This window comes from Amblyomma maculatum, chromosome 4 (genome assembly GCF_055883805.1).
Source record: "Amblyomma maculatum isolate TAMU_Amacu chromosome 4, ASM5588380v1, whole genome shotgun sequence".
Taxonomy (NCBI): domain Eukaryota; kingdom Metazoa; phylum Arthropoda; class Arachnida; order Ixodida; family Ixodidae; genus Amblyomma; species Amblyomma maculatum.
Genome location: NC_139347.1, coordinates 6,198,322 through 6,209,107, shown reverse-complemented (window position 1 = coordinate 6,209,107; position 10,786 = coordinate 6,198,322). Strand labels below are relative to the sequence as shown.

Genomic DNA, 10,786 nt, shown 5'->3' with positions numbered 1-10,786 from the left:
AACTGGTGCAAAAACATCACATATGCATCAAGCAAATGGTGTGTGGGCAGAAGGTATCGCTCAAAAACAAAGCAACTCAGTCATGAGAACAAAGAAAAAAAATACAAAGCACACTACAATGAAAGCTACATCGAAAGCCCTGTCACGGTGGTACTGCAGTGAATGAAGGCTTCGGGTTCAGTCCCGGCAGGGGTGGAAGCATTCCCATGATCATGTTCTTTCCTAAACTATCCAGCTACATACATACAGATGATCATGCAAGAACAGAGCTCCATTTTGGCCTACACTACATGCTTCACAGTCGTCTTGTATTTCCTAAAGAGAAACAAATAGAACCACGGAGCCTGCACGTTGCACTTTCAGCACTTTTCTCATCGATACTAGTAGGCGCCGACCGAAAACACTTTCGCAAGTTGTCTTTGTCCGTTTCCGTGTCAAGCGCTCCATGAAATTTTATCGCTGCAGGCCCTGAACTTCGACTGCATTCTATTAGATTTTCAGCATGCTCATGGCACCCGCACGGTACTTCGATTACCGACGACGCTAAAAATAGCAGCACCTTCTCGGGGAATCAGCTGTTTGCTTGCAGGCCGCCATGTGCACGCCATGACGGCGCCGGCGCACCCTCGCGGCAAACAAAGTTACCTAATAGCAAGTGTAACTACAAAACTAAGAACGCTTCTACTTGAGCTCAATGTTAATCAATACTAAAAATAGTATCTTGCCAAAATAAATCTTTGTTTGTTTTATTAATTGCGTATTAGTTTCGTCGTGTTAAAAAAAGTTAGGAGGCGGTCCCTGCTCAGTTTTGTGGCACACTGTGGCATTAACGTTTGCCGAGGAATCGGGACTACTAGGGCGGAGCCACGCTAAAAGTCGCTGGTAATTGGACGATTTCGTACTTCGTCACGATTGACGTCTCAAGGCTGCGTCACGGCTTCGTAATTTCGACGTCACGCTCACAAACTTGTGAGCGGAGTCCGTAATTCGGCCCCTGGTAAGCATACGGTCAACCACGACAGAAAGGGCTTTTTCAACCGTTTTCACAATTGCGGTAGACAACGTGGCCTCAAAGTCTGGGGTAGAAGGGCGCACACAGTTGGCATAAGTGTGCCTTTTCCGATCAAAAGGGCATAAGCATCTGCTCGAGAGCAACGATTCTCTTGAATTAATTCTAGTAACGCCTGCTCCTGAGAACGTTTCTCACAACTGGCGTCATCAGCCGAGTGCTCGTTACAACATAGACAACAGCTAGGTTTTGCAGTGGTACAGCTATTAGAAGAGTGTCCTTCCCCAAACACCCTGTATCTTGTCGCAGACTTACACGCTCTTCCACTGCGTCCAAATCGCCAACAGTTGGTACATTGAAGGGGGCGAGGACATAGCGGGTCAATGCAATAAATAATTGGTCAAATGTTTAACTCAGATGGATACATGAGACCGGCAAAAGTTGTTATAAGTGACTCTGTAGCAACACGCACTCCGGCCACCATGCAAGAGCAGCGATACACTGAAAGAACACCAGCTCCTGAGTCCTGAAATTCCTCCAAAATTTCTTGAGCAGTAGATGCAGGATCCATTCCACGTACAATACCCTTAGTGCAATCCAGCTGTTCAGGAATATAGACTTTGACAGGAATCGAGGTAAAAGAACTCCAGCTTAGCAGATCTGACACACAATTAATGTTTGCAGATTTGCAAACTATACCTCTTCTCCCGAAAGGTCGCACCTCAGAGATATCAAGGTAGTGATCCGTCAGACTTTTGAGTTGCTGCTGAATAGTTTTCGGATTTTTCATTTTCAGCATTCCATCGCCTATCGGTATGAGTGCGACAGGAATCACATCGACACCATTTTTAGCAAATGATTGCAGAGGCAAGCTTTCAATCGGCAGGCTGGCGAACCAATCTGCCGAGCCCCCTTCCGGGGAGGTGAAAGACATGCCTGTGCGCAAGGTAATGAAACCTTTACATTACCAAATTCTATAAAGCTAGCCTGAACCCTGACCAAAACCCCCCCTGTACGTGGAAAGGCCTCACCACGAAGAAGCACCAGGCACCGAACACCTTGAGGACTCCCAGGACCGCTTTTGAGTAGCCTTTTTTTGGCTGTAGCTAGCACAGGATCACCTTCGGACAGGATCACAGGATCACCGTATTCGTTTGCCTTCGGCGTGCTCTGCGGAACCACTCCCTCTATACTCTTGTTCTTCCTCTGGTATTAATTGAATTCTGGTATTAACCCTCGCGTAGCCATGGCTTGTCTTCTTCTTCTTCTTCTGCCTTGATATTTGGCTTGTCAATGACGTTACGTAGCGCGGGTTTAATCCACTTCCTCGTCGCCACAGTCGCGTTTGCGCGTCGTCGATGTAGAAAAGACGTACGCGCTACTGTTAATCTGTTAACTTTGTTTATTCACCAGACGAGAGGGTGCGACCAGCGTCGGCCGAGGCGTAGGCCGAACTGGCCGGACGAAGAACGGAGGCCGAAGATGGGGATGTTCTTGCTTCCCAGAACTAGAGGAGGGTGAAGGAGCCCGGGCGTCCCTCAGTGGGCGCAGGCAGGCGGCGAGTCCTCCTGGCGAACCTCGAAAAGGGGTGGGCCTGTCCATTAACGCGCACTGCTCCAGTCACCACAGAACGGACGAGGACACAGCACTCCGAACACAACAGTGCTATACCTTTAAATTTTAAATGTATATTTCCCAAACCTCGTGAAACCACAGTTCCATTCGACTGGACTCTGCCGTTCGTTCGACAGAGTGAAGAAGACACAGAAGAAGACTAGCTGATGCCGCGACGGTATGTTTCTTCCGCATCGACGTTAACCGAATGCTGTTTAGTTGTTTCACGCTGCCGGCACATCCATTTGAGTGTAGGGAAATATTAAAAAAATATGAAATATGGTCCAATGCTTGGCTCGCTTTTCTTCACATTGTTTCAACACCGAATCCGTCAATGACTCCGTCACTCTCTTCCAGGTCGCGAGATGTGCTTCCTCAACACTCCGGGCAAAATCAAAGTTTTGGCCGCCTTCTGCTTTGTAAGTTGACTATATACATCTTAATACATTAAACCTTCTTTACCATGTGCATCGAAACGGCTTGCAGTGCTTGAATCTACTGCTCAAAATGCCGTAAGGTGTCTAACTGATCAATACATAGTGTTACTGCTTTTATGAAATGCGCCATCGCGCTTACAATGCTCTATCGGCATATTGTAAGGCATCAATAAGATGTATAATATCTCTGGATTTATGATGCCGCTATTGACCACGATCAGATACTGACGCGCTACCATTTCATGCCTAACCGCAGGCGTGGCTTCAGAAAGTTATCCGATTTAAGTGGCAGCCCATAGAAACCGCGGATATCTTTGAAATGACTGCTCTGCATGAAAAAAGAAAAACGTTTTATTATGCGACGACAGCATTTAATGCTGTTTAGTTGCATTTTAGTTTAGTTGACAGCATTTAGCAGAGATTTCTTTCGGCTTGATATGGTACTCGGGTATGTTAGTTACCAGCGAATTTTAATTGAGATTAGCACTCATTTCTTCACTGAGGAAGTAGTAAACAGAAAACGGCATGATCATATTATGGAAAAAGTTTGTTAGGTAATGAATTGCGAAATGGCATTTATTTTTGTGCTACCTCGGTGGTCGTTCAGCTGCAATTCTGTCAGTCGATGGAATTCGCTGCAGCACGTATAGGCTTCATTGCTTTTCGAAGCGGAAGCTTCACTACTCCCGCCAGCTCGAGTCTTAAGCGTTAGAGTCGGTTTGCCCTTGAGCAACTTGAAGGTCAAGCCTTAGAGCATGACACGGACAGGCGGTAGCTGGCAGCCGACATGGTCGAGCACTAACTGGGCGTAGGGTTGCCTGACATTACGGCTGGCAGGAGCTACCAAGTCGGGCTGCTCCTTTCATATGAGAGTGTGATATCAGAATCGACCAGCACGTCCATACGGCCTGGTTAAAGAGGGACTTTTATATGTGGGCTGGTAGCTTACCCTTTCGCGTCATACCCTTAAAGGCTAAGCTTAAATGTGCCCAATATTGTAGCACCCTACACTGATAGGGTGTGATAGGGGAATAATGTAGTAGGCAAAAGAAGGTGCTGCTTCCATCCAGGTTTAATCAGAGTTCAACCGCAGCTGATTTTTGTTGTTTACCTGTTTTGCTTGATCAAAACAACGACCACAATAATAATAATAATAATAATAATAATAATAATAATAATAATAATAATAATAATAATAATAATAATAATAATAATAATAATAATAATAATAATAATAATAATAATAATAATAATAATAATAATAATAATAATAATAATAATTGCCTCACAGGAAAGGCAAGGCGCTGTATCTGTCACACTTGTTTCTGTGGACACCTGAACCGCGCCGCAAGGGAAGGGAGGAAGGTGGGATTGAAAGTGGAAAGGGAAAAGAGCCGTAGTGGAGGTCTACGGAGTAATTTCGACCACTTCGGGATTTTTAACGTGCAATGACATCGCACAGCACACGGACGCCTCTTCTTTCCGCCTCCATCGAAATGCAGCTGCTGGTGGTTGGGATCGAACGCGCGCACTCCGGCACAGTAGTCGGGAATTCACTACACTACCGCGGCAGGGCTCGCTCACATAGAGGTATATTCTTTCTGCGAACCCATATTCTGCAAGCTTTTGTTTATGACTGCACATAAAAGAGGAAATTGAAAAAGGGCCCTGGAAGAAGTGGTTCTGTATGAAAAGTGTGAAAGAGTGGAGCCATAGATTTCAAGATAGCAAGATTTAGCCAGAACCTGAGTTTGCTGATAGTTCTAATCTTCAGAATGCAGGATTCCAGTGGCTGCAGTTGCCACTAACTTTGTCTGAGGCTGTTTGGATGGGAATTTCGATTGCAATATATAGATTTCACAGTTCGCAGTCCGGTTTGTGCTCAGTAATGTTTAGAACCATGGTTTGATGGCGGCAGGCTTTGGGGCATTCGATAAAACAGGTCACATAAAAAAGCGTATTTCGAAAAACGTTGATAACTTGTGTCTTCGGAGGTTACGTGAACATTCACAACTATACTGACTCCAAATGAAATATGGTGCCGAGTTTGAATTTTGGGCAGTGTACTGGTTACAGTGCAACAAATATTGATGTTTAGTTGCCAATTGAAGAAATTATTTCGCGGCATTTAACGCAGTGAGTTCTACGATCGAGTCTTGAATATAGGTCTGTTAGGCTATTTATTTAAAGGTGTGTTTGCGGAAGCTGTAGACAGGTAAACCAGTTAAAATCGTGGTAGCGTTAAGGGTAACACATGAAACTTTTCCCGTTACAGAAGTGGGACTCATATTTCTCCCCTGTAGTCGAAAGACACTGACAACAGGTCATTCCGAGGTCAGGAACAGGAAGCTGGGAACCATATGGCCTACCTCAGCGGCGCAACAATTCACTCACTTGTCCTTCACGTGTCTGCTCTGGTCCCGTCTTCGTCTAAGCCCTAAGTTTTCCTCTTGAATATGATTGGCCGAAGTGGCGAAACGCACTTTCTTGGAAACTGTGCACAGGCATTGACAGAGTGAATTCCGGAGAATGAAAGAACCATGGTGATTACGCTGGGCCCAGCCGGGGCCATGCAACGCTGTCTCCAGAATTCATGTATTTCCCAGAAGATGGATCGTGAAATTTATCTCTCGGCACTGAATACAATTCGCTTTTTAACGATCTTTTAACTTCTTTGTACAATAGTTTAGGGCCGTATGTTTCTTCAGGCTATGTACTCATAGGTATTGTTTTCCCGCCATGTTTTTTTTTTTTTTCGGAACCATTGGGGGTATTGACATTTTTCTTCAGGCCATTTTCCTTCTCTGCCCATGTAAAAAAGCACAGATGACATGCAAAACCATCGGTTTAAATATTTTCGGGCCATTAAAGTCACAGAACTAGCGTTCGAATGAAAAAGATTGCATGCAATTAGTTGCCATTAATAAGGCTATTTTGTCACGGCTGTGCTCTACACTACAACATTATTGGCACCCATAAATTAATTTTACGCATAGGCTAACTTTCGTAGCAATCAGAAAATGTCTTGATAATGCTTATTATTTTATAGGATAAACCGAAGATCACATTTGTGAGTTGAAAACATTTTATGATAGCTCCTTTTTTTTTTTTGGGGGGGGGGGGGGGGGGTGGAGTAGCATTATTTCCCGTCTAACTATTGCTCCAACTCAGTATTTCCAACATTGTTTCATGAGATCAGATTCATTATATATTTGCCCTCTTATTTTTCCCCCGTAAAGTGCGTGAACATGTTCAACCTGATATACCTGTTCATTCGCTACCACGACCTCCTGCCTCCGGACGCGCAGCGCATCAGGAAAGACATCGAGAGTGTGATGCCCGACGTCAAGAACCTCGACAAGTACAGTAAGTGCGCCTTCATTGCTCGTCAAAATGAATTTGGATGTAGTCATAAACAGAAATTGTGCTGTTCATACAGGCTATACACCTAGTATTATTAGCACTCTTCCTCCTGAATTCCATTTCTCACTTTGAGATCGGGAGTGTCAGCTGTCGTTGGCACTTATAAAAAATAGCTTTCTGTTTTGTTTTTTCGTGTCTTACTCTTAAGAAGAATGTTTAAGCAATCCTTCGCGTTTGTTTGAAACAAATTTTCTGTCCCGTCACTTCGCTGTATGCGTAGTTATGGTCACCCGACTTGTCGATTTCCGTACCTGCTGCTCTTTCAACTTTCTATGGAGCGCCACTGAACACGTGAAAATGCCGGACGTTCAAATAATGTATTCCAGTCAAGTGTGAGACTGGCAACCTTTAGCACGTTCTTGGATATTGTCAACAGCCTGAATTCCTCCCAGTTCTCCCTGGCCAAGAAATACTTCCTGCCTCTCTGGTCCAGTTAAAACGAAGAGGAGGACGCTGTAACCAAAGAAGTGTGTCAAAGGTTGTTGCGCATTACCAGACAAGAAGACATGCGTGAAATACTTTCATTGTGACCTTTTTTCTCGACATCAATTTCCGGCGTTGATGAGATGAAATTACTGAAAATTCGTTCTACTGTAATATTTGTGCTGCTATGCGTCGTGCGACAGGACACTGGGGACATAATTGCATAAAATCGCATTAACAGATTCCTCCTCAGAACATTGTTATTAAAACATGCAGTGAACTAGGCTGACTGCAGGACAAAAAAAAAAAAATATGATGAGGTGATATCAGCATGATAGCAGGAAGTTGTAGACTGGTGTGTCTGATTTAAAGTGCGTCTGACGAGGACTGAAGAACTCAGGATTGCATCTACATAACCTGACAATGCGTTGTCAACTTCAGGTTGTTGAGAACAACGATCGTCGGGAAAAGTTTTGGTGTGCAGTTGCAAATAAGAGCACTTTTTTTTTTTCTCACACCATGGATAAAACGCTTCTCATTAGCAGCCTAAAATGTTACTTAAACATTTAAAAACAGCGTAAAGTTTTGGGTATTTAAGGGTTTATAGAAACTCGAGTATTTTTTATTTAATATTTGAGTCTACTTGTTTTACCGATGCGTTTATGGCACGCTTTTCTCTGTAATGTGAGCCAACATTCGCGTACTGGAGATGCTTCGTTGCAGCGCAAATTGTGAAATGTTTCTTATCGCAATGAAATATTTTGTTCGTTAAATGAAGGCGTTGGGAGTCGTGAGCATCCTAGATTATCTTTGTTCGTTCGCATAAGAATAAATTTTGTAACTTGAACATTGGTCAGTTTAGACGAAGAAAGGCTGAAGTTATCACTTGTGGCCAGTTTAGCAAACCAGCGCACTCACTAGTGGTTTCGTGATAGCGTCCACAACGTCATTTCTTGCCCTCATTTTGGTCAAAAGCCGTCTTCATCTTCGGTTTTCGGTTTTTGCCGTTTAGCGGTTTTATGAATGTTTGTTTTTTTATTTGGTAAAATCTTGTTAGAAAACCAAGAACAACAAATCAAGAGGAGTGCAGCGCGATCTAAAATCAAAATGTTAGCAAATCATTGTGTGTTGCTCTTTAACATCTGTCGTATTGTTTTCTCCTGCAGGCTATGCGCAGGAGATGTAAAAAAATATACAGCCAATTTATTTTCTGCGATACGAGCCTGGGCTTCAGTTCGCACACGCTATACATGTGGTAAAGAGAAACAGACTTTCTGCGCAGGAAATCGGGCAAGGTTGTGCGCACCGCTGGCAAACATATATTCGACACGCTGCTGTCTCGAAGAGTGAATACACTGTACGTCCAGTGACAAGTACAACAGAGCGTGGCTAAAGAGGCGTCGACTATAAGAATATATTTTGGAATTATCGATTTTATTTTTCCACTTGTGCGAAATGTATTTTGATCAGTTTCTATTATTAGCGCCTATTGTTTTGCTGTTTTCCTATTCTCATTTGTTTTTCTAAATACAGTGGGCCGAAGAGACTCGACAGTCTTCCTGAGCTCTCTTGCAGCCATCAGCGTTGTGTTCGATTACATCTTATACGCCGGGGTAGAACAAGTGAGTGAACTAAGAAAGGTTTTTCTTTTGGCGAAGCATGACGCGGGCATGAAATCTCATATTTCAGCTTCGTAGATGTCCCAAGATAAAAAAAAAGGAAAGAAAACAATGCTCTCAGGCAGAGAGTTACCAGAGCTCACTCCTTCTCGCAGCGATAAACAATGCAGGTTTTAATCTTGAAATAAAACAGAAGCCTACGAGGGAGAAGTCTTTGTAAATAGGAGAAGGGCGTTCAAATTACACAAATGTGTAAGCTGCGCTAGCTCTGAATATTTTATTGCGCATTACACAGCTATCGAGATGCAGGTGTGTGGAGTAGTTAATTAGCAATTGCGTTCCCCCAACAAGTCTTAATAGCTGGAGTTGGGTTATTTCCTTCGTCATTGTTTGTTGCTTTTTTAAATATTCTTCAAGTTGGTGGTGTGTGCATGAAATACGATATTTACGGCCACTCAGGATTTTGAATGCCTTTTGATGAAAATTGTCCGACGCGAACATAAGGTTTTCTATCAAAGTGTGGCAGCTATAGGTAATATAATCACATTATCAGTGACAGAGTGGCTTGCACTGATAATGTGATAATGTGAGCGAGCACGTGGCATTGAGTCATGAGGTAAAACACAAAGAGAACCACTACCTAGCGTCAGTATTTGTCGCTTACTAATCCCATGCTCTGCTGTTAAAACTTCTGCTACTGCTACTTCTACAGATTTCACTGAAACGACTGTGTTATGCTGTGCGTAATTGAGCTCACAAAGGAATATTTGAATTTAAATTTAAACCCAAATGTGCCCTCTATAGGAGCAGCTTCAGAACTTTTGGACTAACGGCCGATCCCTTTTGCCTGTCCCTTACTTTGCGATGCACCGAGCATAAGACATTGCCCTAAGCGCCTTCTCTGAAGATTGGCCACACATCGACTGCCACATTTGAAACCTCATCGTTCTACTCTTGTCCTTTGTAGCACCACCCCGGGTTGATACTGAGTGCGTGGTTGTGGGGCATCATCGACTGTTCCCTGGACGCAGCCATCGGTATCGCCTCGGCGAACATGACCATTATGGACGTAAGAGCACCGTCCACACACTTGTCCTTAACTAGCGGGCAACAAGTACTCAAAGATAGCTTCCCCATTACACGCAATCTATTTCCTGTGTTGTTCAAGGTAATTATATATATCAGTGTCTGCTAGATCAGGGAAATAACGTAGAAAGGCGAGAGTGTCGTGGTGAATGCCTTCCGATGTACTGAATACCGTTCGTTTTTGACACAGTTTATAGGTACTGCAAAGAAACTTCGTGAATGTATTGGACTGACTGTCAGCATCGAATATGTATCGCTTACTGTCGCACGGGAGTCTATGGACTCACGCCTGCTTTACGCACGTACCCAATACACACTCTAATCTTAATCAAATCTCCCCCCCCCCCCTTTTTTTTTAGATATAAAGCATAAACAGGCACCCAGGATGGGGCTTTAAATTACCTCATGAATGGCCACTTGTATGTGCAGGCAGTGAATGCTGTCGTTAGCACTTATCACAAAGAAAAAAAAGCTTCGTCGAATTCGCATTGCACGGTGCCTATTTTATTCATTTTATCATCATCATCATCATCATCGTCGTCGTCATCGTCACACCCGGCATTGGTTTAACCAATCTTCCTCTGCTACAACTGAAAGGCCTCTTCCACTCATAGGCATTTGGGCTAGTTTTCCGCCGACCATGGCCACCGTGTCACAGCAGTTTTACGAATGTCAAGCTGCGCCACAATTTTCCTTTGCCGCTTTGATCGCTTTGTTTAGTTACAGCTCATTGCGTCGCTCAAGGAAAATGATTGCTTGTATATTTGCCATATCATTTTTTTTTCAGCTCAAATTCAGTTCGTTATCTAAATTTATGCTGATATATAGTAATGTGCCTTCTCAATTCTTAGCCACTCTCTTGTAGCCTGATCGCGTTTCCCTCGTCCTCTTTTTTTCTGTTACGTAGCTCGGTGCGCTGCCCTATCTCTAAGCTTTGCCGCTAGCTTAGAAGTCCCAAAATCGGACTGAGGACGGACATTTGCGCATTACTTCAATGTAATCGGCTATAAAGCGAGCCGTCAGGTTGGTATACTTCAGAAACCGCTTTTCAGTTGCTATCGCGGTAATGAGCGTGTAAGCAGTCCATAGTGTTTTGATTTTTTATACATTCTGTCACTTACAGGCCCTTGCGATAGAACCGTACGTTATAACGACCACGGAGTCGGCAGAAAAGT

The 10,786-nt window shown here is 43.7% G+C and overlaps 1 protein-coding gene across 1 annotated transcript in view; it reads left to right on the top strand.

Moving 5' to 3' along the window:
* The first annotated feature begins 2,988 nt into the window (after nt 1-2,988).
* LOC146190241 (uncharacterized) overlaps nt 2,989-10,786 on the top strand; it is a 28,376-nt gene continuing 20,578 nt past the window's right edge. The window contains exons 1-4 of the mRNA XM_084599754.1: nt 2,989-3,042; nt 6,300-6,426; nt 8,440-8,528; nt 9,493-9,594. Of these exons, the coding sequence (XP_084455880.1) occupies nt 2,989-3,042; nt 6,300-6,426; nt 8,440-8,528; nt 9,493-9,594 (372 nt within the window). The remainder of the gene's footprint in view (nt 3,043-6,299; nt 6,427-8,439; nt 8,529-9,492; nt 9,595-10,786) is intronic.